The sequence below is a fragment of the Calonectris borealis genome, chromosome 22, assembly GCF_964195595.1.
Source record: "Calonectris borealis chromosome 22, bCalBor7.hap1.2, whole genome shotgun sequence".
Classification (NCBI taxonomy): Eukaryota; Metazoa; Chordata; class Aves; order Procellariiformes; family Procellariidae; genus Calonectris; species Calonectris borealis.
The window spans coordinates 9,307,522-9,335,403 of NC_134333.1; the positions used below are offsets into that span (position 1 = coordinate 9,307,522).

Below are 27,882 nucleotides of genomic sequence, written 5' to 3' on the forward strand. Positions count from 1 at the left end.
AGTCTGGGATGGCAACAGTGCACAAATCTGCTCCAGATGTTTCCCCGCATGAGCGCAAGGGGCTGGGACTCAGCGTGGCTGTGCCAAGGAGCCGCTCGGGATCAAGAGCGACGCACGCAGTGGGGTGAGGGAAAAAGGGACAATAGGTGGCAGAGGCTGTGCATGCTGGAGGAGCAGGTTAAACCTCCCTCTGTTCTTAGGTTCTGGATTTTCAGAGGCAACCAGACTCAAATCCCAAAAAACCACCAACCTAGGCACTGGCACTGCTTCTTTTAAAATAGCAAACAGCAAGTCTGTGGGCTGGTAAGCCCAAGTGCTGGATGAAATAGAAACTGCAAAGAACTTGGTATTTTCAGTTAAGGCGATCAAAAACCTTATTAGTTTTCTTCTCTTTTCTGCCTGTTTGCCTCTCCCCTTCCTGCCTCTCCCTTAGACGCCAGACGCAGGTCTGGAACTTGCTAGCAGTCCAGCTCCTCCTTTGCAAGCATCCAGTCTCAGATGGATGGGCACCAGTCTCTAGCCCGTCGAGTAACTGGTAAAGCTACTCCTTAAACAGGACTGGGAGAGCTCAGCCCTGCAGCCCCCAAAGGCCTTGCCCACTTCCGTGGAAAAGGAAGAGACTGTCCAGTTACTCGCTGCGTCAGACTAACTGCATGATGATATGTACAAAGAGCCCATTCCAATTTCTTTTTTGGCATAAATATACATTTTTGGCACTGCAGAATAACTGGTTTAGAGCCCTTCTGTGCAGGGAAACTGCACTTCTTGGTTCAATTTTATAAAGAGACCGGAGGAACCGCCTGGCTAGATCACTACACAAACACTCCAGCCCGATGGAAAGAATTTTTCCAGCTAGTCCTGCAAATGAGTTTAGAAGCCCCGTGGGCAGGGCAAAGAGACAAACAATTCTGACAAAGTGAATGCTATGACACTGTTTTGGGGGCTTATTCAACATTACTGAATGCTACCAAAAAGCTGTTTTTCATCAACTATTTTTAAAAGTCTCGTAAATTTACAACTGCCCTGTCTGCACAGATGATGATGTTTCTGGGATGGAGTACATTCTGCATGGTTCCGCTTAGAGATGGCTTCTAAATGCACAATGATGGCCGAGTTGGGAAATCATAGGAAGCTTTACTTACTAAGCATGTTTGAAGGTTTAAAGTCACCAGTTCGGGACAATGTGCACCAATGTATTTCAGAGCTTCATCCTCAAGCTGGAAAGAAAAATTTAGAGACCAAAGCAACCTGTTAATACTTGAAGCAATCTTCAAAATAAAGCTTTGAGAACAATAAAGCATCTGTGGTTTGGATACCTATGGGGGAGGAGGGCAATGCACTGCAGTCTCAAAATACACAGCAATAACTGCATGCTTTTTTTTTTTGCCATCTCAGGAACAGAGTTCAAAGACCCACAACACTAAGTTACTGATTTAAAGAAAAGCTGACCTGATCAAACATGCATAATTAACAAAGCAAGTAGTGAAATCAGAAACTATTTACAGGAATTAAGGAAATGCTTCACTAGCGAGGGCCTGTAAGTAACACTATTTTTATATTGCAATATTGAAACACAAAAAAAAGTCTTATTTCAATGTGAAATTTCAATGTGAAACATATCCAGGTTGCTTTCTGATGATAAAAAAGCCTGCTATTCTTAAATCTATAAGAACAGATGGCAAGTAACTGATAACAAGGATGTATTGCCATCAATATTACTCACGACTCCATAAATTACTAGAAACTCAAGCTGTTTCTATGACCTGAATTCTCAAAATAGGCTGAGATTGTTCTATCTTTAATCAAGTCATTTTTACAGCCATGTATATCCATCTCACATATTAAAAATCCAACAGTAGTATAAATTTAGAAAAACTACTGACTACAGCCCTTACAGCTGGGCTTTCTTGTGCACACAAGGGTATTACTGCTTTGTGCACGTAACCAGTGTATTATTGCTTTGCTTATCATAATAAGCTTTCAGGACTTTCTGTGTCCACGCACAGGAGAAATACGCTTTTTGCAAAATAAACACATATAGCTGTTTATCTATACACAGCAGACAAAAATGGCACGTATTGACTCATACTTCAGGAATCCCTACCCCCAAGAAAAAAAACCAAATCCAAAACAAATAAGCACTGTTAATGTCCGGGTACAAGGACCTAACAGATCAGAGATCATTTTCCAGCTCTACCTTGAGGCTCTTAAAACTCTCGGGAGTCTCTGGGTCACAGGTTTCAACCCCGATGGGTCAGTTTTACTCTCCTTTTTCAAGGACAAGATTCTGAGATACACACGTTTGCTCCTTTCTAGCCTATCTGTCTGCATTAAAAAGACCCCAGCCCACTTAAGTGGAAAAAAAAAAAGGATTAGTCCCCACATTCTTTGTGAAATAGCTTTGCAAGGAGCTCTTACTCATTAAAAGAGTAATGCTCAAGGTTGATGTTCCCCATGTCCCCGTTCATAATTGATATAACTCCTTAGTAAAGTTGTAATACAGGGAAGTATTTAACATATTAAGCTTTTCAATGATTCACCAGGTAAGACAGTGAAGAAAGATTAAAAGAATTTAGTCTAAATAACAAAAAGTGTAACAAGGGGGCAAAAAAAACCCCTTTCAGCTGTAAGAGTTAGTGCACCATTTATCTATTCCAAAGTACAAGCACCACAGCCTCTGCAGCCTCTTCAGAATATACTGTCATAGCTCAAGAGCTATACAATATACTTGAGGGAATAGTACTATGTTCCTGAGTGGCTGCAGAGAAGTCCTTTCAAGGAGTCACGTACACGGTGATCCTCTTTGACTAGCTAGAAGACGCAAATGACACGTAGAGGAAATTCTATCACCAGCGCAAATGAAAGTACTGTCACGCTTTCTAAAATTTTCTGACCCTTCAGAAATGGATGGGTCTAGCCATGAATAACAAAGTTATCTCCTCTTTAAAAAAGTTTGCTCAATGTGTTCCCGATGGGGAAAAAAGAAGAATGATTCTACAGCTAGATATGCAATTTGTTCACTGTCCGACTATTCATGCTCAGCTCAAAGCTATTAAAGAATTTCAATAAAAGCAGTTAATCTCCAACAGACAGATTGTAAGTAATTTCAGTAACGTAACATTTCTGGAAATAGAAAAATCCACAATACTTCATCCCCATACTTTCAGTTACAGCAGAAATAAGCCAGATGTTATTCAATTTGAGCACTCTCCATAGAGCCGTACCTGCGTGCAGCCTTTCAGAAACAGGGCTTTGAGTCCACCACAGCCTCTCACCAGAGCCTGGATGCCATCCTTGGTCACTTGGTCGCACCAGGAGATATTCAGCTGTTCCAGCAGTGGGCATCCCTCACTTTGGAGGTGAAAGGAAAAGCGTGTGGAAACTTGGTTTTGTTTTGGAAAGAAATCCTGCTTCAAGCCAGAATCTAGGAAATTCCCATTTCTGGAACCCACATGAGCACAGATGTGCACCCGCACCCACACACCCACGGGGAACACTTCTGTCAAACATCATCTCCAGATGTGAAGAGCTCTCCAGAGGCAGTATCAGGAGCTCTAACACGGAATATTAGTAGGATAAACCACCACCGATTATCCTATTTTGGACACCTCCCAGCTTCCATACAAGGACAGACACTATGGGCTTTCTGGATCTGAATACAACCAAACCACCCTCAACAAAAATTTCTGCCACGCTGCTTCTAACTTTCCAGGTGTAACTTTGTATTTGCAAATAGCTGCCAGTAGGACTAACACTCAAGTGTAATTTGTAATTAGGAAGAGATATACAGGCTATCATGTATTTAAGATAGCTGCAGCACAAATCTGACCATGTGAAATTAGAGACAAGGATGAAGACCCTCAAGGGAATGAAAAACCAGGCTCGAAGTATTTTAATGTAGCTACAAAAATAATTTAATCATTCATTTGTTCTTTCAAATCTGTGTTTTCTTCTGCTGTCTAGATTCACCCTCCAGTATTTTTTTTTCCCATGATACAGCTTTCCTGTATTTTCTTTTATTCTACTGGTATATCACTTGAATTTAAATTTTTTTTTTATAGCTTGGCCTCTATTGTTACCTTTAGTGTTTTTTTTGCCTCCTTTTCTCTGTCCCAATATCTTCCCACCAATGTCTGTCTGTCCCTTCCTTTTCTAGATTACTTGGCAACTCCATTTAGCAGATTTAAGCAGTTATATGTCTCCTAAGCAGTTTAAAAAGACAAATAGTCACATGCTGGTGTTCACCTTCTAGCTATGTAAACAACTGCTAAGTACGCAATGGTACACTTACAATGAAGAAGTTGACGGTTAGTAAAGGAGCACTTTAAAAAGGCAGACTAAGACTTCTGTCTCCCCCAAAATCCCTCCTCCAAGACTTTAATAGAATATAATTCTTCTTCTACCAATAACCATCAGGACGGATACAAACAAGGTCAAGGGCAGCTTTTACCGAGTCCTCCTCCTCCTCCGTCTCGGCAAACCAGGAGGCACAATGTGTGAATGTTGAGCTCTGCTGAGGAATGCCTGAATTCTAATCACGGTCACACCTCAGCCTATGCCAGTCTCCTCCAAGGCACACGAGACCCACGGGGCATCAGTGGGGCACGCTATCTGGAACCAACCGGCAGAAGTCAGCGTCGTCGACTCCTACCTCAGTGCTTTCAGAGACAGGTTGGTTATGGAAGTGCAGGAGGCCAAATCAAGGTGCCTGAGTTTAGAGCAGAACTTGCTGAGGCTGGTACAGGTACTGAAAGAGAGCACACAAGACACACTCATGCAATAGATTTATTCTAAGTCACATACGTTTCATATGACATGCGTTATATTATCTACCGCACGCTCAAGCCTGGCCTTCCCTTAAAAAGGAAATGCAGAATATAACATGGTACACGCAGAAAAGGGGATGACAGCGCAAACAGAGATGAGAATGTTACTCACGCATCTGTGATCTTGGTACAGCCATTTAGGTTCAATACTTCAATATTTCTGCAGTTCTGTGCAAATGTCCTTTATTAAAGGAAAGGGAAAACATTTTTCAGGCAATAGATTTCCAGATGTTTTACAGCATTTGTTTTAACCATAACACATCAGATTCAATTTCACAAAGTTGTCTCAAGCAAAATAAGTAAATAAAATAAAGAATTTACGTTGCCTTGGGATTTCCCAGCCTAAAGGCAAAAGCTTGTAAGTCAGTGCCAATTACTGCTTAGCCTGTCGTAGCAGCTGATATTATTTTAATGAGAATTGAGAAAAATGGCTACTGTGTGAAGTTAAAAAATGATAAATTAAAAGGGCTTATATGTTACACAGGCTAAAGATCTCAGTGTTAAGTGTTCACATATTATTCCAATCCTCTGTTGTGGTTGAATAATTCTTTACATGACATTTAAGAGCAGAAAGAAGCCATACCACTACCTTAATGCATTGTCTCCCACTCCTAGACAGCCACGCAGGCTTAGCTTCCGCAAGAAACCCCCACATCTTTTAGAAATATTCTCAACTACTCGGCCCTGTCGGAGACAGAAAGAATTACGTTAAAATCCAAAAGTCACCTGATCATTCAAAAAGTTGAATTCAAAATTTTGCAGATTAACAACAGTTTATTCTAGGTAAAACAGTGCTAAGAAAACAAAAACGCCGTGATAATAATCTAAGGCAGGGAGAGGGAGAATTATTCAGCTTCTGAAGATGGAGAGACAAGGAACAATTACCTAAAGCCGCTCAGGCTAACGACTGAGGAATTTCCTCCAGTTCAGAGCTTCCAGACATCGATACAGACTACCCAAGAAAGATGAAAGAAGCAATGCCATTGCTTTTGTATTGCCATTGTAAGGTTTACAAATAAGTACAGTCAATGTACTATAAATGGATATACTTAAATTTCTATTCAAAATAGAGATGAGGCAGAACCAGCCCATGAGTTTTATTCTCACAGAAAAAGGGATTCAAACATTTGTGTTCAAGAGATCTAGAAAAATGCTTTTTTAATTTCAAATTTGTAATCAATGGAAGCCTCCAAAGACCCCACTACAAGCTAGCATTCACCCAGCTATTTCTCACTGTGAATGAAGTACAAAAACCATCGCGAGAATATTTGTATCAGTGTCCAGAAATTCAAAAGCCTTCCCCTCTACTTTAGCCTACATGGTTGTTCATCACAGAACAGGAACATCGCTCAATTCTTAAAGTACCAGTTGGCATTTAAGACCTCTATAATGATGAAGATATTCTTCTATCATCTTTTCCAGTCCAAAAAAAATCAAGCGTCAGGCTCGACACAACATAATACCACAATGAAAAAAGCTTAACTAGATCTCTGCACGAGCTCCTGGTGACATCTGGCCACTTGCTTTCCTGGGCTACGGGAGCAGCTCTATAGCTGCCGCGTGCCGCTGAAGTGCTGCCCTGGCTGAAGGCTGACGGAGGACTGAAGCTTGACCTGCACATCCCTGTAGAAGGGCTGGAAAATCTGAAACAGTCCGTGTGTTTTTGCAATTCCTCTAGCAAGCCTAAGAATTCATATGCTTGAATTAGAGGATTCAAACACGGTTATATACAGAATTTACATCAACTGATGGATTTACATTCCTTTAAAGCAAACAACATTTAGGACATCGGAAAGTCTAGCAGGTGCTTTTAGGTTAGGTACAATATATTCAAGCATTTTGTTTTAAAAGGGGAGGTCAGTGCTTATGCAAGAACATGTGTTTGATGTAGAGTGGCGTTAGAGAACAGAGAGACATTAAAACCATGCAAATACCACTCAAGAATGAGAAAAGCCTAGTCTGTATTCACAGCACTCCTGCCTCCCTCCCTCCTACACAGACCAACGACAGCAGCAAGGCTGAGCAGCTCCGTCCATGTTTCCCGCTACCTCCACAGACCAGGCACCCTGATAACTTTGCTCTACCTCTATGAAAGTAAATAATTATATGGGTCCAGAACTTTCAAGGCATGTTAAGAGATAAAGTATTTATTATCAAGAACAAAAATCACACCGTTTACTTCCTTCGAGAAGTCTCAGCCCCCTGCAAGCACGCAGAAGGCACAGTATCACAGGCCTGTTCCTTTATCCCTGCGTCTCAGCTGCTTAGATACACAGCTGGCAGAAAGAGATTATTTTAACTCTTTCCTCCACAAATGATGTGTGTATTTCCCACCAGTTCCCACAAGGTGTGAATCTTCAGTCATCGTCTGGTTTATGCCTCTGTCTATAACGAGTTAAAATGATACACTCCCTATCTCCCTCCTCCAACGTGTTTTAAAGAGGATATAACCTTAAATTTCTTATCAGAATGTTTTTTCCTTGTCCCTTTTCCTGATTAATGCAATTTTAATTTTAAGAACAGCATGACAACAGCATCCATTCCTATCAGTGCCGAGCAGTCAACATCTAACAGATTTAGAACAACTACAATGAAGCATTTCCAAAGCTGCATCTTTTAGGAACAATTCTGACCTCGTCCCCCTCAATCACCTTCACTTACATTTCAATTTTTTATATTAAAAGATAGACAGGAAAGGATAGACATATTGCAGGCCATGTTTCACGAGACATTCAGTCTTAATGGTCCAAGTCAGTGCTATGTTAACATTTCTTTGAGTGAAAGGAAAACTAGCCTGAATTCTGCTATACAGAAGCAGTATTTTCTGCAAGAACATACCTATTCTACTTATTTTTGTTTTCAGAACACACACAAAAATACTTTCCTTCTATTACTACCTTTAAGTCTTGATACAGATATGTAATTCTGTCCATTTTCAAAAGCTGAATGGATTGTCAAGACTTTAAAGACTCCCTGAAGCTAAGAAGAACTGAAATTAATGATTTCTATCTCCAGGGAAGGTAAAAAGGGTTACGCTGGGAGTATTAATTCATTCTAGGCTGTAATTACATTTTAACAAGAAAAATGGGTTTGTATGTCACTTAATTATACCTCAATATCCCTCTGGAAATCAAACAGGTCAATTCGCTGCCAGTTACTGCCATCCAGGGCCAGAACATTCCATGCCTTTATCGGGGGAAAAAATGTAAATGTGTTGTTAATATGAAAAAAAAAACCCGCCAGTGGGGACCTAGTTACAGTTTGTTCCTTTTAGAAACAACATTCTGTCTCAGATGTAAAAGCAACAAGTAATTACAGCCAACAAGGAAAACCGTGCAGTTACCAGAATCACTTGCTCGGACACGAGTCCCCTCACCTACGCGGCACGCTCTTCGCAAGTCCCCAAAACAGGCAAGCCCGCGGTGCCCCAGCCGCTTCTGCTCCCACGGGAGGCGTAGATGCTGAGCCCAGGACAGGAGGCAGTGCTGGAGCGTGGGCATCTTCACAGTCCTGGCTGGAACCTAACTCCCTCTGCAGCACCACCAGCTAAACCAACGCCTTTAAAGGCTGCTAGCAGGACCAACATGAAGATGAAGGATACCAGGACGCGGGCGAGTCCCAGAGCAGACCCTACACCAGGCATCTACGCTGGCAAGAGAACCGAAGCTAGTCTGAGGAGGACTCGATGGCGCTGGGACCGGGGACTATGCGGTGAGATCCCATGAGCGGTGGGCGAGGCTGTCATCTTGCACACCTTCTCTTGCCTCCGGCAGAAAGAGGTGGTCAAGGCAGTTCCACAGCCCGGTGCACGGGGTGCTGCGTCCCACAGATGGAGAAATTCAAAGCTTTGTAAGCTGAACAGATAACGCACCCAGCTCTTATCCGAGAACTATGCACCCCTGCCAGAGTGACAGTGTTTACTACCTCTGACTTAAGTGTTTGTTTCGGGTTTTTTTTTTAAACAAACAAAATCTCATGCTACAAATGAGAACCAGGAACTGCAAGTTAGTAATTCTGCCCTTAACGAATCAAAAAGGTTGTCAACACAGTACTATACTTGAAGCTTTAATTACATAATCAAAGTAAACAACTAGATCTCATAATAACCATGAGTCCATCATTATGAAAGAGTGCATGTATATAGGCATATTTTTATACTACATCTATTACATGCACTAAGCTACACCTCCATCACAATAAACTAGTTCTTGTGCAAGCCACGTATAGACTTAGAACAGCTGACAGAACTGTAAGCATTAACTGATTTTCTGCATTTTAAATCTCATTGCTGATATTTGTTTTAAGGTCTAGTTATTGCCACGATAAAAGTAATAGCTCCAGTGGAAAAGAAATGCATCAGTGGATGCAAGTTATAACACAGCATATTTTAATGTGTAATGTAGGCAACATTACACACAGCCTTCCTGTAGCTCTGTGCAGACACTTTAGTCCTTTACAATGCCTGCTGTGTCACATAATGACTAATACGTTCTCTGATGCCCCGTGGACTGTGTAAACAGGGCAAGTGACAAAAACGGGAGCACACCTTGACATTGGCAAGTATCTTTGACAGCCCTTTTTGGAGTAGTGAATTTCAGCTGGGAGATCTTTTACTAGAAGGCCTATGTTATTCAGAGAACATGGGATAACCGTAATGCCTTGACATCACGCAGGATATTTTTTAATGCAATTAAAAATGCTTAAGCATAGTCTTTTTTATTCTTATGTACTCTGAATAATGAAACAAGTTATGGTTCAAGTCTGAACCCAAGATTGATCAGTTTTGTACAGGTGTCACTCAGCACCGGCTCCGCCAGTACGGTGAACACACCGCCACAAACACCTTCCCGTGGAACCGACTTCCCACTCTTGCTGTTGTAATGCTTCCTCCGTGCGTCTTAGTAGATATTGGCAGGATAATGCATCTGAACATATCTGGTAGCTCTAGAAAACTGGACCTGCAGTTGGAAGAATTCTCCCAAGCGAATAACCCACGCTGGATTTCATTAGCTTCATTAGAAGCACACAAAACTATGAGCTACTTAAGGAAAAAAACATCCCTAAACAAAACAGACATTCATTTTTGTCTTCCATGCTTACTTCAACTACATCCAAGTAGGAAAATAAACTTTCATTGACTTTGCAGCATCTTTGTGAATCAAAATTTCTATATCCCCACCAAAAACCGCAAGATGCCATTTTAGACTCATCCAAGTTAGATATTTCCATCAGCGCAGGCCTCCCGAACAAACCCAGGCTGACTGGGGAGTTCTTGGGCAAAAAGTCAGCCACCTCCCCTTCGTAACCTGCTCAGGGCCTTGGACACCGGCAAAACGGCATTCAAGTTTTGAGTGCCCCTTCACTGGTGCCATCAGAAGTTTCTGGTATTGCAGCGTTAATACGGGACACTAAATAACGACTGAGTTGCACAAAGCTCCCCGGTATGAATCCTCCCGGTTTGACGTGCTAGGGAAGGCTGGAGCAAGAGCATTGTCACCCAAATAAATCAACTGTTAAAATCCACCAGCAAGGAGGAAGGTTCTTACCCTGGAAACTTGAGCACAACGACACAGAGTGACCACATCCAGGAAAGAGAAAATTCTGTAACGGAAATAAAAGATATCTTATTGGTTATTTACATTTAAAACAAAGAGGACACGGAAAACAAAGGAGAGAAAAAAAAAAAAAAGGACTGGAAACAGCAAAACTTCTTTGTAATTCAGTTGAAAGCTGAACTGTGAAAAGAAGCGCAGACCTAGCAGTTAACAAATGAAAGCAAAACACAGATACTGAGCCACTGTGAAATATTAATCTCACACCTTGTAGTATTTCCTGACAGTAAACTGAACGATTATTTATCAAAACAGACGCTTGCAGGTATCGTGTAGCTTAACAGTCAAACACTCAGTTAAGTCAGGATATGGCAGAACAAACAGTCACGCTGGGCTCTTTTGGCTCCTATTCGACACAGGAGCATCGCTGTGCCCAGCACCTCTGTTCAACAAAAACATCTTTAGCAACAGCTCTCCAAAAGCGGGCAGTGTAATAATTAACACTTAACAGATCAAAGCAACAGGACAGCCTGATTTCAGTGCATGGATTATTTCTCCTTTTTCACAGCTGTGCTAAATATGAAGTGTTGTTAACACAGTGGCAGGAGGAGTATTTTGCTCTGCAACACTGCAAAGCAACTCGCACAGCCAGATGATTTGTTCGATTGTGTCAGTACAGCGTCTCGGAGAGACGCGTTTAGGATGAAGCCGATGCGGTCACTCCTCTGTGGTATGTCATTCCTCTGCCAGGGCACACCCAAGTGTTCAGGCCAACACCCTGGTGTTGCCGTCCTATTTATTGGGATAAAGGAATTAGACAGTAATACTTTGCAATGCTATACTGGGCTAAGACATCCATGCTTTTATCTCAGGCATATACACCCCCGTCTGTGAACGCAGGAAGTACCAAGCCCATTTAAAGCTCCCAAATCTGTACCAATTTATCAATATGGTTATTTTATGGTTTATAGTTATTCAAACAATCATATGCCACAAAACAGAGCTCAAATGGACAGCAGAAAGATAATAAGGTCTCATTCTCTTTGATAGCAATTATAAATCCGCAGGATGAAATGTTTTTGCAAAGATAATACAAGTGTTTGACTACAAGAAAACACTTGCACATATGCTTTAATATTTTAAACTTGAAGACCACCAGAAAGAGAAAGCAAATGTTATCAGATGCAAGTGTTAAAAGGTATGGGGCAAGCAATTTTGTTCCGATGCTATGCACTATTTTATAAAATACTCTTGCCAGATAAAGTATGGTTGTCCAGGAGAAATTCTGAGAACAAACAAAACTCCACTGCTTCAAAACTCTCCAGACTTTCTCAAGAGAACAGTGTATGCCCAAATTAGCAATTGTTTGGATACCTGCAACACTTGAGTCATCTTTCCACAAGACTGTGGGCTTGAAGGGGGGCGTACGTAAGCTTTCCTATATTCTCAACAGACCTGCCTGTGCTGGAAGAGACTCAAATGAGAAGATGTTGCTGGCAGCATGTTCTTTTTGTGTGACTTACAAATTTAACAAACACCCTGTACTAACGTGTTACTGAAACTCTAATATAAAAACAAGAAAGCTGTATGATGTATGCATCTCCCCAGATAAGTACAAAGAATACATTTGAATAAATAGCACAGATACTGATAAAGCTGGGGGAAGAGGTGCTGAGAACAATGAACAAACATCATGTGCATCAGGGATAAACTGCACTTTGTCCTAGAGATAAATGATGAGGGGTTATCCAGGCTTTTGCTACCGACACCGAGGTTTGTGTGCATGTTAATATGTGCCGCGCACCTTCACAGACACCCATGTATTTGTATATTGTTATGTACAAGTAGCAAATCCCGGATTTTCAAATTTTAGGAGAGGACACAAGCAAGGCTAAGGTGATATGATACAGCCATTGCATGACCAAGCTTTCTTCATTAGCAGGTATATAAGAAGCACTTTAGAAACAATCAGTGTTGGTGGAAGAAGAGAAAAGGATGTTACCGATAGAGGATGAATGTAGATTATTTATCAAAACACAGATGCTTACAGGTATCACGTAGCTTAACAGTCAAACATTCAGCTAAGTCAGGATATAGCAGAATAAACAGCCACGTGCTCCCTTGTGTTTCTCTATTGCCCAAAGATACTCACAGGAGTATTCAAGGAGTTGGTTCAAGATAATTCCCCTCTGTTCCTTATGCATCTCATCATGAGACAAAATTTACAGTGACATGCTGAGATATACGCAGTTAAGAGGTCTGGAAAAGAGCTAATATGCACTTTACCATAACAGTGTTTTGGGAACCCACTTCTGGATTTCAGAGGCAGTTCCATACTCGCTTTCAACTGCTTATAGACAAGTCTTCCCCTTGAATTAAATGTCGTTTATTCATGCATGTATGTGAGCACTGAGGATTTATTTAGCACAATGTCAATGTACAACAATACAAGGAAAGCCTGGGGAAATGATAGAAGCTAGGGAAAATTCTTACTTTCACCCTGGATTCCCATCACGAGCAAAAAAAATATCAAACTCCATGGGAACAGTGGCTAGGTCAATAACTACACAAGCTTTCTATATTTTCATTAAAATTGCTTTCTCCATGGAAATCCCAGGCTATTAATAACTATCTCATCCCTCTATCAGGGCTATTAGGTCTTGGCCAAATTCTTTTCTACTTCCTGCTCCTCCCTTCCCAGTCTACCCACACGATAAAAGGGATGTCAACACAGCAAAACACGCGCCCCTCTCACCTCCGAGGTTAACACTGCTGAGCTTTGCCAGGAGTTCCCTTTTTGTCTAACTCGGGGACTTTGGCTCTGAAAAGCTTAAGAGCATTTTCTAGTGTTTTCTGAACTGCTCTTGCATTTGTTCAAGAATATTAGCCAATGATTCAGCAGAATCAGACTGCAAAAATTACTCTTTCAGCAGCAGTCACTACTGTGTTGTGCATTTTGGTCATTTCAGAATTGGCTCCAACTACAGCCCTTCACATGAACTGGAGAGAACAGCAGGAGCACAGTCAAAATCTTGCAGGCACAATGACCCAAGCTAAGTTTTCCAGTGCAGCCCTGAGGACAAGCTTTTTCTTCTCCAAGGAACTGTTGCGGAACATTCCAAAAAAAAAAAAAAAGCCAAATCCACAGAAAAGCTGCCCACATGGCAGTGATTGAGCAGACGTCGTCTTCCAACAGGAGCATAGTACGGGTCATAAATGCTGGGTCTCTTTTCAGCAATCTGCACAGTATAAAATAAAGTAAAGGTAATCTATATGTTCACTTGAAATAATATGCATTCTTGCTATTACCCTATGGCTCAATTAAAACTGGACTTGACAACAAGGAAACATACTGGGCTGACAGGAAATTTGCATGCAACTTAGCTAGTCAGCTCCAGACCCTCTCTCAGTAATAGAGGGACAACTCCTCCCGGAATTGTTCTAAAGCACCAAATCCTTAGAAAATATCTGCTGCTCTGGTCAGGTTCAGTTTATCTGGTGAAAGAAAGCAGAGAAGAGTAAGTAGCAGCAGGCTGAACAGTACTACTTGAATAATGGCTTTCCCGATTCTGCCTTAATAGATCAAAAGGCACATAGCTGGGATGTTTATTTTTACATCCAACACACAGGATTTCTGTTTTGCTCACAGCTGACTGCTGTGCTCTTACATTGGTCTTTTCACTCTTCAGAGTTGACAGTAAGAAAATAATTCACACCAATAACTTCATCATCAAACAGCAATCACAGGTGAAGGCAGACTAAGTAATCCAAACAGGAATTAAAACAAGTCTGGTATTGTAGCAGATTAAATTATTTCCCTGCAAAGTAACTCACTATGTTTAGGACTTTGCCTGAACAGGCCAGCACCAGACAGTTTAGCTAAAACACACTGCAGTTTGAGCATTTTTCAGGTTTCAACCTCTTAATCCACTCAGGGTTTTCTGGGACTCCTCACTTTCCCACTGCCACTCTAATTAGATTAGGGTCAAGACTAATGAAATCCCTGGATGCTGCAGGCTTTGAGGTGAGCTAGCTTAGACCTTTAGCCTTCTAAAATTACCAACACCAATTTATGTCAGTGACCCACCATTCAAGTTAAATGTTGCTCCATACTCATTTTATGCCGATGGGCTGGCCAGGAGGACAGAAACAACTTTGCTGCCAACTCACCAGTATCCCACATGCTCTGTTGCTTCCTTGTCCCAAGCAGAACTCAAGCTCCCGAGGAATAAATCAACACGGGGCTTGAAGGTCAGATGGCAAAGCCAGTGCCAGTGACTGGATGTGCTGAAAATGGGCTAGCAATCAGCAGGAGGTGGCATGAAGTAAAAGCCGCTTACGCCAGGAGAGAATTGAAAACTGCTTGACCTGCCCATGAACCAATAAGGAAAAGACGAACTCCCGCAGCCTGGTCCCCTTCACCCTGCCAAGCGTAAGCTGTTTAGCAGCCCCACGTCACGCTGAGAGTAAACCTTCTTCAGGAAACCAGCAGAGACCACCACTGCCACAGAAAATCCAGGCTTGTGGTTGGGGTTTGGCTTGCGGACAAAAAGCAACTGGCAGGCAGCCCTCAAAGAATGAATGCACCTTTTCAAGAGGGCATCATTAATGGCCACACAGGGAAACAGGGACATGATGCCCCTTCTGGGGAAACGACCACAGCCAGAGCCGACGTGGACCACGAATTCACCGTTCAGAGTCACCAAGCCAGACGCTGCCCAAAGAGGAGCTGGGAGCAGCAAAGGAACAAGGGCAGTGAACGGAACTCCACTTTTTGCTGGTTTGGCTCATTTTTAACTGTGTAAAGGTATATTCACGTATAAAGGTGTAAGCTCCTAGAAACTCAGCTGGCAGGAGACAAAGCTGAAGCAGGTACAGCAGTATCAGGACAAGGATTTGTGACCCATCGGCTATCCCTCTACCCACGTGCTGCAGGACAGCTTTAGTTGAGAGTCCTGCTCTCGGGGAAATGCAGGACAAACATCACCGCTACCAGCATCGTGGTAGGGCAGAACATGACATGACAGCTGAAGCACGGACACGTTTAAAGGAGAGATTTCTGAGGACAGCCCTCCAGAGCACTTTACACCTCCACCCCATCCTCCCAGACAAAAGTGTTACTGGATTTGCACATTTCTGTATCTTGGGGTGTGACAAAGGCTGCTGTTCGCCCCTTTTATACCCTCCTACTCTTTATTTTGCTCAAGTACAGCTTTCCACTTTGCAACCACATACATGAGACATCAATGCCATCTGCAGAATGAACAAACCAGAGAACAAGACATCACACAGTAGCACTGCTTAAACACATAAGTCTTTGTCTTGTAGACAGTGACACTCATTTACAGGAGATTCCTGCAGATAAATGCATCCAAGTTTCTCCTTCAAAGGCTGCACTGTCAATCCACACTAATTAATTTTCACAGTATGCTAACAGTGAATTCCAACTCTCAAAACCATTACTTATGAACTTTAACATTTATAAACTTCATCTCCTGATTTCTTCTAGGTTCCGCACAATCCTGAACACTTGCTCTGTTCTACAGCAGGTTAGGATGATTAGAGATATCAAGACATAAAAGACAAAAACATTTCCGCAGGGCAGAAGCATGCATACTGCTGAGAACTCAGCCACACTCTGCGGCTCGTACTGACGAAATTCCCTGCTTGGTGCAGGACCTTCCCTCCTACTCACCACAAATCCCTCTCCAATTGTCTAGTAATGTTCCTCAACACCAGCTACCTCCTACTGCCCAAGATGTGCTTATTGGTCCCACTCAGGATCATTCCACTTTGACCAATCTACCAGAAAGCTCACCCATGCTCTAATCAAGGTCCTGCTCCTTGGGAACCCAGTGACCACACACCTCTTCCCCTGAAGTCCATGCAAAATCTTAATAAATTCCACCCCCCAAACTTTTCCTCCCTACCAGATTCCCTGCCTTCCCTATGCCACACAAACTCCTTGCCTCACATCAGTGCTCTTCACAACCTGTCCCCAGCCTACCCATGTCTTATCACAAGGGCAAATCCTGTTTTTGTTGCATCTGCAATACCAGTACCTACTTGCTCCCATCAGAAAAAGAATCCCCTCTCAGAAAATCCAGAGACACATTTTTCTCACTTTTCAAATTCCCCTTTTGCTGCAACACATCCATACCAATAGCTCAGGGCAAGTGCTGGGTGAAGACAACTGCTGTCACCTGCAAAAAACTGTGCAAACTCACCTGGGCTAGGGCATCCGACCATTTGTTACTCCATCCCGCTCCTCCCACAGGTTGCTTGTCTCTCCCAGCTACCTGCTGCTGATTTTTACACAGCAATCTGTACACCAGGCTTAAAACCCAAATACCCACATTTTTAGCAAGGAGGGCTTTAGAAGTCATACAACTTGCTTTTGGATGAATAACACTGGAATAAAAGAAACTGCTCAGATTGGAGATACCATTACAGAGCACAGAGGCAGCGCAGTCAAAAGAAAAAAGAGTCAGACTTTTTTCCTATTAATTTTATTTCATAAGTGAGCTAGAAGCAGTTTTCTGTGTCAGAGCTCCTCTCCCCAGACTTTTCACTGCCATTAAATGTTGACAGTACTACACAGCTTCTTGCAGTGGAAGAATTTTGTTCGTGTTAGTAATTCAAGCTGCCACCTGCAACTGTCTTCACCGTTTACAGTCTAGCATCTCAGCTTAAAACACTGACGAACACGACTTTACTTCAAGACACCAACGTGTGATACTGAGGTACAATCACACGTACATCATTGCACTGGGGAAGGCAAATTTAAAAAGGTACACGTGTGTATGGGCACGTGGAAGGGCAGCACAGGGAGAGGGCAGAGTTGTCTGCCGAGACCCACAAAGTCTGATCTGTTTGATCTTTGCCAACAGGACCATCCTGCCAGGTGCTGAACATCTGTCTCTTATTGACAAGGAACAGGGCAAAGTCTGCTAGAGCATAACTGGAGCAGAGGAACTAACTTTTTTTTAAATGGAACACTTTAGAGAGAGGCAGAATCCTATTCTACACGTTAGCCTATACTTACCAGTTATTTTCATTAAGGACTTTAGTCCTACAGTTCTTCCATCTACAAAACAGGCAACCAGCAAATTAATTTAACATTTTAAAAAACAAAACCTAATAATATTTAGCATAAACTGCTGCTGAGCAGACCTTTGATCTGCTTCTGTTTGTCTATGGTTTTGTAAGTGACCCAATCCAAGCTCATGATTTATGAGCACACCAGCAAAATCAGCTACTGGCTGCAAATAACAATACACAGCACAGTCTCCAAGCTTACAAACTGAAAGAAAGCTTACCGAAGCAGCAGCTCTTTTGGAAGTTTTTTGTTGATCACAGCTTCATCATTGTTTGAGAACATCTGTAAACAAAAACAATTTAAACATTTTAGCCATATATTTTCATTAAGGAAACAAAACCTAGTTTACTCTAGGGAAGAAGCTGCTGGTTAACGAGGCCATTTCAAGAGAGACATCTGGCCCAATAAATTCTCAAAAGATAAACTTTGTGCTCAAGCTTTCAAACTCCTGGATTGGACCCTAGTTGGATAGAATACTACATCCAATGTAGTTCAAAAAAATGGTCCAAGAATGCTTTGTGGATTGATGGACTAAATATAAACTGAGATTTTTAATGTATCTATTAAAGAAAATGATAATTAGGAGGTCCTTGTGGGCTGGCACTGACTACAGGAAGGTATCACCTACAGCATTACTACAGGCTTCCATCTGTGCCACAGTTCTGTGAAGGTACACCAAAGCACAGGCACTTTAAAACCGTAAAGTGTAACTACGCATCAAACAAGCATATGGCAAATGGGCTGGAGGGAAAGGCTATGGCAAGAATGATCAAGCAGCCCTAACATCCAACAAACGGAGGCTGAAGATGCAGGCATAGCAGGACTGGTTTCCGTAACAGAAAAGGCCGCAGAGTGCTGCTGAACAGGAGCCGAAAGAAAAAATATTACAGTGCCCATATTGTTCTCGCAGCAAATTGTTTGAGAGCAGCCCTTAGGGGCCTAGGGGCAAACGATATATTTTTTAAATCATGAAGCATGGTTTAAAGGGAGAGGTGATCTTCGGTGCTGCATCAGGAGGAGAGACATGACTCTGGGAAAACACTGTCTTCTTCCAAGGCAATGAAGCCAGAGCTTTTCGTTGTATCCCATAAGCTTTTTCATGCCAAGCATTATCACAGTGGCCAACAATTTACAAATCTGAAATGGACTTTTGGACCAGGTAAAACAAGCCAGCTACCTGTAAGAGTGAGAGAGGCTTCTCTTTTCTAAGGAGTCCTAAGAAAAACAGACAGCAAAGCCTCATGTGCTTCTTAAGGAATATCTACATAAATTTAAAAGACTTCGTATTGTCTTGCCATGGTGAAAAAACAAACAAACAACCTCCACACACTTAGGCCTGTGGGAGGAATGATTAGAGTGATCTGTGAACTAAGACTGCCGAGCAGTGATGCCTCATTCCATTTGGCAGCATGCTTTCAACATTTCCAAAAGCAAAGCAGGCAACAATGAGCTTTAATTTCATTAATAAAGCTTCTCTTTCAACTCCTGGAACAACAAAGAGCTGATCTTCCTGAGCTACATACCTGGTAAAAACTGCTCCTGAAATTCAGTCCAAAAAAGCTGATTCTTATCGGTCGATTAAGTAGTCTGAATCAATTTAGTTGTATGTATGCAAAGCAAATAAAACCAGCATCAGCTAGGTCACTTAAGTGGCAGAGGATCAGATTAAGAGTTAAAAAAGGAAAGTAAGATCTTAGTGGCTTACGAAGCTGTAGGCTAGGCCTCACTGACAGACAACAGCTTCTCCAAGCAGCAAATATTCTGTACCTGAGCATCAATCCAACCCCATCGCCCATCAAAGAAACCATCATAGCTTAATGTGAAAAGCTAACATGCTGCCACTAAGTACCTTTTTAATACCCTCCAATCAGTGATAACCAACTGACAACAGAATAATGCCGTCCTTACAAGAGAACACTAAAAACAATGCTTTCAGAGGCAGTCAAACTTCAAAGCTGTGTTTCTAAATCACAGTTTGCTTTTTAATTATCTCAAGATACTGCAGCATGATGCTGAAGTGGGACACGAACTCTCCAGCATTCTTTCCCAAAATGTCACACAGAAGAAAAGTGTTGTTTTCCCCCCACAGACGCTTTTATCACTTCCCACCAGAAGATATCACAAGTTAGCAAGTCCTAAACGGTCCACTAGACAGGCAACTACTCAGCCCATTTTGCAGGTAATTAAAATGGAAGTTTTGCCATTTCCCCAGCTAACACAAATTCTGTGAAGTCTGTTCCCTCAGAGACTAGGGCAGAAAAGCATCTCCTCAAGTCAAGGACCGCGTTCAGACTCGGTCACGAATGCTATCTGACGCCTGGCAGACAACTGCAGAGTGCCACAGCGGGTCAGGACAGACATTGCCGAGGCTGCGAAAGGAGCTAACGCCTGTGCGCGTTCTGGGACTGGATCATCTAATTAGATGGCTTAGCTGATCAGCTGGGAAATCAAGGAAATTCTGGAGAAAGCTCTAATGAAGGAGGAACGCAGGAGGAATTATTCATGCGAGAATGAGACTATGATTTTTCTTCCCCCAGTTACAAGAACAACAGTAAACAGGCAGATCTATCCTCTTTCCTATTATTGTCCAGGCCAGAATTTTACATCCGAACCAGCACCCTCTCCCCCCCCACAAAAAAGGGCGACAGAAATTAAAGGAGCAAATCAGACAGCAGTAGGAGACTTCCGAAAAGGAACCAGACTGGAAGAGAACAGGCAAGGGGCAGGAAGTATTAAAATAGAGATTCCAGAAGCAGCCAGCCAGCCTTTTCTGTCTCATCTGTATTGGCAAGGCTTTGTCTGAACTCAAGTTTTACTGTGAGAATGCAGGCAACAGTCACTGCCTGTTGTTAACTGAGGCTGTACATCAAGGACGCTCACAAACACCTTTGTGCAAAACGCAGGTAACTTCTTGACTTCTGCCCATTACATTGCTCAGCAGAAAAACCTTACCTTGTGCAAATCAAAGCCTTAAATTGTTTTTCTGTAGAAGCTACCCTTTGACCAGTACTATACTAAAGGAAAGTTTGGGTTTTGTCTTACTAAAAAAAGTCCTTGGACCTAAACGTGACAGGGCGAAGGCAGGATGTGCTCCGTGGGAGAACCTCGGCTCTGGAATTCCCCCTCCACTGGAAGGCTGGGAAGTGCCAAGGTACATCACCAGACCTATTTTCTCAAGCCTTCCTTCAAAACTTGGTGCTCAGATGACAGAGGCTGGGTGAAAACAGGCTGGAATTGGGATACACTGCTAAGTTATGGCAGCATGTATAGCTAGTTAAATATACCAGTGGACATTTGATTTTCTGGCAAGTCCATACAAGAATAAAACTAGTCTGAAAAAATGTAAGAGGCTATTCCAGACTTCCAGGCTTTTGAAGTTACTTCTAGGGATAAAAACTAAGTGACATAAATTTGCTTTTCCTAACATCTCTCTCAACATCCTTTAACGTCAGGTGTTTTTCAGTAAGTAAGTTATTCTTGACAGGATATAGAAAAACATATCTTTCTTGTATGTAAATTTTGCAGTCTGTATAAAATACAGACTCTTCCACAAAGCATCAGGTTTGCTGCTGTGTGAAGCCACATCCCTTACACAGAAGAAATGGAGGGGGAAGAGGATGAAATTCCTCTTAGTCTTCCACCCATCCAGACGAAGCAGACCAGCAGTGCACTATTCTCTTTTGAAACAGCCTTTTCTAGCTAGAACAGAAGGGAGAAATCTAGAACAAACACCATGGAAGCAGATACTAGACTTCAAAACTTGTATTAAATTAGTATCGGTTGTTATAATCTGCTGCAAGGCGAAAGAAAACATGTCCTGCCAAAACACCAGAGCTGGACAAAGTTTAAAATAGAAAGTGCTCCATTTCCCGGTTACGTTACTATAAATCTCTTACTGGTCCTTCAGAGCAACATCTACAGATAGCGAAACTGATGGCTTAGCTGCCCTGGGCCGTCGGAGCTACGCGTTGCCACAGCACACACAGGATTTGGTCATTGCTCAGTTAAGATGATTTAATTTTCCTGCATATATTGCATTGCCCAGCTCTTCTACCAAAGCTAGGAAACGGGTAGAACCTGCAGTTTTCCAGCGCATATGTCTGCTAGCAGTTTTACACTTCACACAGAGAGACATTTTACAATCCATGAGATATGCTGCAGATACACACTTCAACAGCACTGCACATGCAAATACTTCCCCTATTCCAACAGGGGCTCAAAAAGGAGAACAAACAGGATCCATTTAATTGCAACTCCAGCAACTCCAACAGTTGGTTCAGCACCAACTTCACAGCCCAAAGAAATGACTAAACCAGGGGACTTAATCCATAAATCAATCCTTTATCTCGTAAAACAATTCAAATGCTCACAAACCGTTTACACTTACTATTCAATAGAAGGAGAACTGTAACTATTCGGCTCCCAGTTTAGAATAGTCCGGTCATTCAGCACTTGACAGGTGACCCAGAGGGGCCTGTTTTGCCATGTTTTCTTAGGAGTAGATGGCCAGAGGAGCTAGCAATGAAGACAAGGATGATCCAGCCTTCATTCATCCACAGGAACTTGCCAGGTGCCCCTGAATTCAAGTACTCTTTCCTGCACTCTCCCATACTAACTGGAAACCCCAGAGATTAAAACCCAAAAGACAAAAAAAATGCTGCTTCCCAGGATGTATTTATGGGCACTCCTGTGCTTCTCTCCAGAGCATTGTTGCCCAGAAGCATTCAAATCAAGCAAGTTTATGAAAACAAATGGACAAAAGCGATCAAAAGATACAGTTCTTGCAGCCTTACACTGAAGTCATTTAGCACAACATGTAATTTGTCCATTTGTTTTAATAACTCTTCCCTTGCCTTTCAGAATATTAAAAGTTTTGCAAACCGGCTCAATTCATCTGGTTGCACAGACCCGCAGCAGTCTGCAAGTGCTCTGTGCGGGGCTAATAAACAGATTTATCTACTGCGAGGCACTGCTAACAGCGTAGAAGACAGAGTTGCTATTCAGGCATCGGTCGTGTCAGCCATTCATCACAGGGCACAGCAATCCAAACTGGGTCATCTGTATGACATCAACACAGGATCCAGATGACAGCACGTTGCAGCTGAGTGTGCAACAGATGACAGCGTATAATTATGAGTGTCCCTGCACAAGAAACACCTACGTATGTACTGTACTCATCATACATGCAAAGAGGGACGTGAACAACAGTTGATGCAAGCTCTGTAAGTGAAGCAACACTCAGCAGGCATGCGGTATTTGAGTTAAAACATAAAGTAGAGTATTATGTCATTATTGCAGCCCTTCGTTTAGCCTTTGAGCAAGTCTTGCATTGTCACGGACCAGGCTTCAAGAGCCATACAAGCATGGAGACTCGTCTTGGCTCTCTCCTTCAGGTCTGGTGCCACACTATCCATCCTGCCCAGAGTGAGCTGGTGTGGGCAACATTTAGCACGTAAACGAGGTGTCCACAAGCTGGACTGATTCAGGTGCTGTGTTCACGGAGAGACTGCACAACTTCTCCCTGCTACATGACACAAACATATGTCACACTGGCAAATGCTAATACAGAAGGCAGTACAGCCAACACCTACAGCTCCTCTCAGGAAATCCATACTCAATATACATTTCGCTGTATTTTAGAAGTTTCCATCTGAGAAAAAGTTGCTGTATTAATATGGAGGTCTCAATACCAGGTTGATTGACATCCCACAGCAGCAAGTAAAAGCTTCTCCAGTGAGAAGAGTGTTTATTCAACAGTTTCTGCAAAATTTAAAAATCTTTGCTTGCAGAACAGTTACCAGCTCCCCGTAGCCCCAGTTCCACAGAAAGTCTCCAACACACATTGGCACAAAGCTGTCTTTCCCAGCTTACAGAGAGCCGGCAAAACTCCACATGAGCTGCTGCGGATCCCGGCTCTGAGCAGGCTCTTGGCTGCAGAGCTCTTCTGCGGTCTGGGCTGGCAGAGGGAGGGGGCAATGCTTTCCTGTAAATGTCACATCTGGCAATGGTTTTGATTTTATTGTTGGGGAAGGGCTGGAGGGGTGTTCCTATGAGGAACAAAAGTTTTGTTTTTCACTTTTTTGTGTTCGGAAAAATACACTTGAGAAGTTTCTAAATGAGTTATTTCAACATTTACAGTTTACTGGAAGTAATTAGGAATATTAACGTACAGAACACAAAGCACATTTATTGTACGTTACCCTAAATGCTCAAAACTAATCTCTGTAAGCAATTCTTAAGTTACTGGCTGCCTTTTTAAGAGAAAAACAGTTTACTCGTCTGACATACCAAAAAGACTTTCCTCTACAACAGCAGCAGGGACTTTTTTCAATAAAGTGCAGTTTAGACATAAAGACTTACCAGACTGCCTTGCCTATATGACAGCAGACTCTGAAAAACACCATCAATTTTCCCAACGTTTTGTTACACAGAACTTTGCCCACTAAAGAGACGAGGAGCAGAAAAAGGACAGAGTCAATTTGCAGTGTAACACGGCTGGTCTACAATTAAGGCGCATCTCCAAGATATACAAACACTCACATACTCCAAGCAGCTCCGATGCTGGAACTTCTGAACCTGAACCGAACAACATACGGTGCTATGTCCCAGCACTACCAAAATCCTACTTTGCCAACAAACACGAGGGAATTTACTGGCATGAAGTTTCAAGGTTGATCGCAAAGACTCATTCACTTTCAATTTGACTCTTTGCAGACCTTGTTTCTGCATAAAAATGTATATTGTTATGGGCCCCAAGGAGGAAAGGAGTACCACCGCTCTCTGTGCTCTTTTACCTGGACACAAACATGGTCATGCACAGAGGCAGAGGTCTTCAAGGCCTGTATCGTCCTGAAAAGTACCGAAGAACTTAAGTTAATAGCAGTATGTTCAGTTAGACAAGAAACACGCTACCATCAACATTAACAGGCTATCAAATAATTGTCCATGTTTGTACTTGATGCAAGCTAACACCGGCAAGCCAGCAGTGTAATACAGCTGCTGCATACATCAGCTAGGGTGGAAGTATTTACTGCGCTGCCGACAAACACAGCTGGTTTTCGGCCGAGACTGCATCTGGCATCAGCACGGGGAGGGGGATGGTTGGTCTTAAAAATATATAAAAATCACACGAGGCTTAACTTTAGAGGCATCAGTGCCAAAGCCAACAACTGAGCACGCAGTGTTAGCCTAGATGCGGACTTTGAGCTCAAACACTTTTCTTCTAAAGCAGAAAATTCAAAGCTCAATGGAGAAAAAGGGATGAAGGTTATTTGGAGCTTTATGGAATTAGTGGCTACAAGGCTAGCAAAGGCACTCGAATCAGTTATTACACCGAGACCCAGTTATCCACCTTAATGTTCACTCGAGTGAAAAATAACATGGGGTCTGACACACCCAGCCCCTTGAGAACGCAGACTGAAAATCCGAAACAGCCCAAGAAGCACTAACAAACCGCAGTGTGCGCTGCCATGGCCGAGGACATGATCAGTTGATGCAGAGAGAGGGAAAGAAAGACAGACAGACATCCATTTTCAGTACAAAAACCAACCAAGCAACAGAAAGACATCCATACAGGTGGGCAGCAGGAAATGAAAACTATAAACATTTCTGAAAGTAAGTACAAACACAACGAATAAAGTGTTTCATGTCTCTGTATTAAGCAAGCTTCATGCAAAATAAACAACACAATTTAAAAGCATACCCTCTTAAAAATCTATGAAATATTAGTAAATATTATAATTTTAAAATACTGCAACTTGTTTACTTGCATAACAGAAACTGTCTAAGACAAACTTCTTACAGCAGTCTTACAAACACAAAAGAAAAAGGTAACCATGTGCTGAGGGTGCAATTTTAGCTGTTGTTTAGACTTAGAGCTCACTATCCTTGGTCCACAAGCAAATGCTGGCCAGACCCTCCACAACTGCTCATAACCACAGGAAATTAAGCAATTAAAACCAAGACAGAAAACAGACTGCAATTATTAGAGAGTAAATAATGCATTCTGGAAACTGTTTTTAAGCCAGGAAAGGTGGGGAACCAAGAGTTGCCATCATAAATTATGGATTATATACGTAGTTGGCATATTTTGTCAGTTTACATCCCCACCCAATCTGTATCATCGAGACGCTTTGGAGATTAACCTTCAGAGCTATAAAAGAGCCTTTTGCTATTCTGAGGTGAAAGAAATGAAACATCTGTGCAAATTCATTCAAAGAGCTTAAATCCTGACAAGTCAGAGATGCTCTGTGAGGTGTTCTTCAGCTGTACAGCTGCTGGCTCACACTCAGAAATCTAGTATTACTGGTAGTATTTATACCACTTTCATCTGCTATGGTCCATATGGAGGAGGTGAACAAGCCCAGTACAGAGTCATTGAAACAAGACAAGACACACGCCAAACCTAGCTCACAGCACATAACTCCAATCTAGTAAAAGCAGCTGAGCATAAAACACAAAACAAAAAAAAAAAGTGGAATTCATTCTGTATTTCCTTTGGAAAAGCTCAGTGCAGCTTTGAAGTGACTTCTTACAAACACTGTCAATATATACTAACACCTCGCCTCTAGTTCTGCTCATTTTGGAAAAAAAAAAATCTACTACTGCTACAGGGCTCAAATAACTGAAACGTAAACGACATGCATTGAGTATTGGTTCAGAAGTGCTCCTTCCCCGGTACAAGATTTAAGGGGAGCAGGAGTTTAAGCAGGCTGAGCTGCCTTACCAGAGGCAACGGAAAAATTACGCTGCAGAGGTAAGTCACATAGAAGTGACAGTGAAATACAAGGCTCTTCGGAGGACACGATACAAAGCATAAAGTTGTTTACATCTACAAGAAGTTCAGATTGGGTGGATTTCCCTTCTATCCTTTAGTTACACAAGGACTTTTTTTTTTAAAAAAAAACCCATCCAGTTTAATCTGTGTTAAATCTCCAAGGAAAATGGCTGGCTGTCAAATAAAGCCGCTGCTGTGACAAGCTCCATCGTTAGCACTCGGGATGCTCCACGTCCTCCCGCAGCATTTGTGTCAGCAGAACCAGGGAAGGCGAAGCGGCCGGCCGCTCTCCTGTCACGCACCATGCCACAGGCACCCTCGCCCAGCCTGGCTCAGAACCGGGGCTCCACTCAAACAAAATCGTGACTAAGCAGTACAAAACCAAGACAAAATAGACCCTGGCCGAAAAGGCTTATTATAGGCTTAATATTCCTAAAAATAGCTCAATAGGCAATTTACTTGACATACACCATCAGATCACTTCTTCCTCATCTGCTCATCGTTGCTTTGGAAAAGCTTAAATTTCTGCTGGCAATAAATAGCTGGGGTATGGGTGAGCTACCTCTCTGTGCAGCCTGACTCTATTGTGCGTTCAGTAACAAAGTTAAATAAATAGCCTTTTTTTTTTTTTGAATCAGCAATGCTAAAAGCATGAGGCTGAACAAAAAATTAGTAAAGCCCTATAGAAATCAAGGCCATGATAAAGAATTGCCTGCTGCACCCACCTCTGACGTAGCAGTGTAATGCAGAAACTACCACAGAGAAGAAATTCATCAGGTGATTAATGTGCAAATAACAAGGTCATGTTGTTGCATTCAAAAAGTAAAACTTCAAAGTCATATATGCAGTGCAGGTGAGATACTATAAGACTACTTCTGATTTAAAACACACCATTTCAACTGGAAGTACCACATGTGCTATATCCTATTTTTTAAAAAAACTAGAAACTGCTGTCAGATACCAAAAGGGCACCTTCATACACTTTTTGTTCATCTGTTTTGTTCTTCTATCCCAGTCTTGGCTCCGACAGAGTCTTCCACAAACAAAGCATCCCACAACTACACCTAAAAGCTCACTGTGTTCATTCTTAAGTTGCAATTTAAAAGACACCACCAGCACTAGCCACTCTCAGCGTTTTAGTTACCCGACTTCTCCCGGCTGACACAGGCTGAAGGAGATACACATCCGAGTAGTTTCCACCGGACAGTCCTGGCAGGGCCGCAGGGCAAAACCTGAAGCAGCCTGGTGACAGATTGGGGAGGCAGAAGCTTGCAGTTAATCGGCTTTGTCTTTACCAGAAGTTGTATCTGGTGCTGAATGAAAAACACTCTCCGAAAACGTCAGCGGTAGCTCGCACATCCAAGAACTGCAGAGGTCAAAGTTAGTTGGCATTATAATAGATGGGGCAAGCAGTGAGAAGCAAAATACCACATATGCTGTCATCAAAGCTGTTTTTGGGAGTCTACTTTTTTTAGCTCCATTAAAAACCTCAACGTCCTACGAGTGGTCATCTGGGTATTTTATGACCTATTACAGATATTTGATTTAAAACGATGCTACTTTCTCACACACACCCTTCAAAGTTTTAAATATACACCGTTGCCCATAAAAACAACATCCAAGACCAAC

At 42.3% G+C, this 27,882-nt stretch overlaps 1 protein-coding gene across 6 annotated transcripts in view; it reads right to left on the bottom strand.

The window, feature by feature from the left end:
* FBXL20 (F-box and leucine rich repeat protein 20) overlaps positions 1-27,882 on the bottom strand; it is a 43,172-nt gene that overhangs the window by 8,666 nt on the left and 6,624 nt on the right. For 2 of the 6 annotated variants that reach the window (XM_075171553.1, XM_075171556.1), the window contains exons 2-9: positions 17,698-17,759; positions 10,373-10,427; positions 7,938-8,012; positions 5,416-5,510; positions 4,939-5,007; positions 4,652-4,747; positions 3,225-3,351; positions 1,143-1,217 (exon numbers count right to left, since the gene is read on the bottom strand). In XM_075171553.1, the coding sequence (XP_075027654.1) occupies positions 1,143-1,217; positions 3,225-3,351; positions 4,652-4,747; positions 4,939-5,007; positions 5,416-5,510; positions 7,938-8,012; positions 10,373-10,427; positions 17,698-17,759 (654 nt within the window). Of the gene's footprint in view, positions 1-1,142; positions 1,218-3,224; positions 3,352-4,651; positions 4,748-4,938; positions 5,008-5,415; positions 5,511-7,937; positions 8,013-10,372; positions 10,428-17,697; positions 17,760-24,271; positions 24,327-27,397; positions 27,496-27,882 lie in introns of all 6 variants that reach the window. The other 4 variants (XM_075171551.1, XM_075171554.1, XM_075171552.1 and 1 more) reach the window with 4 other exon arrangements.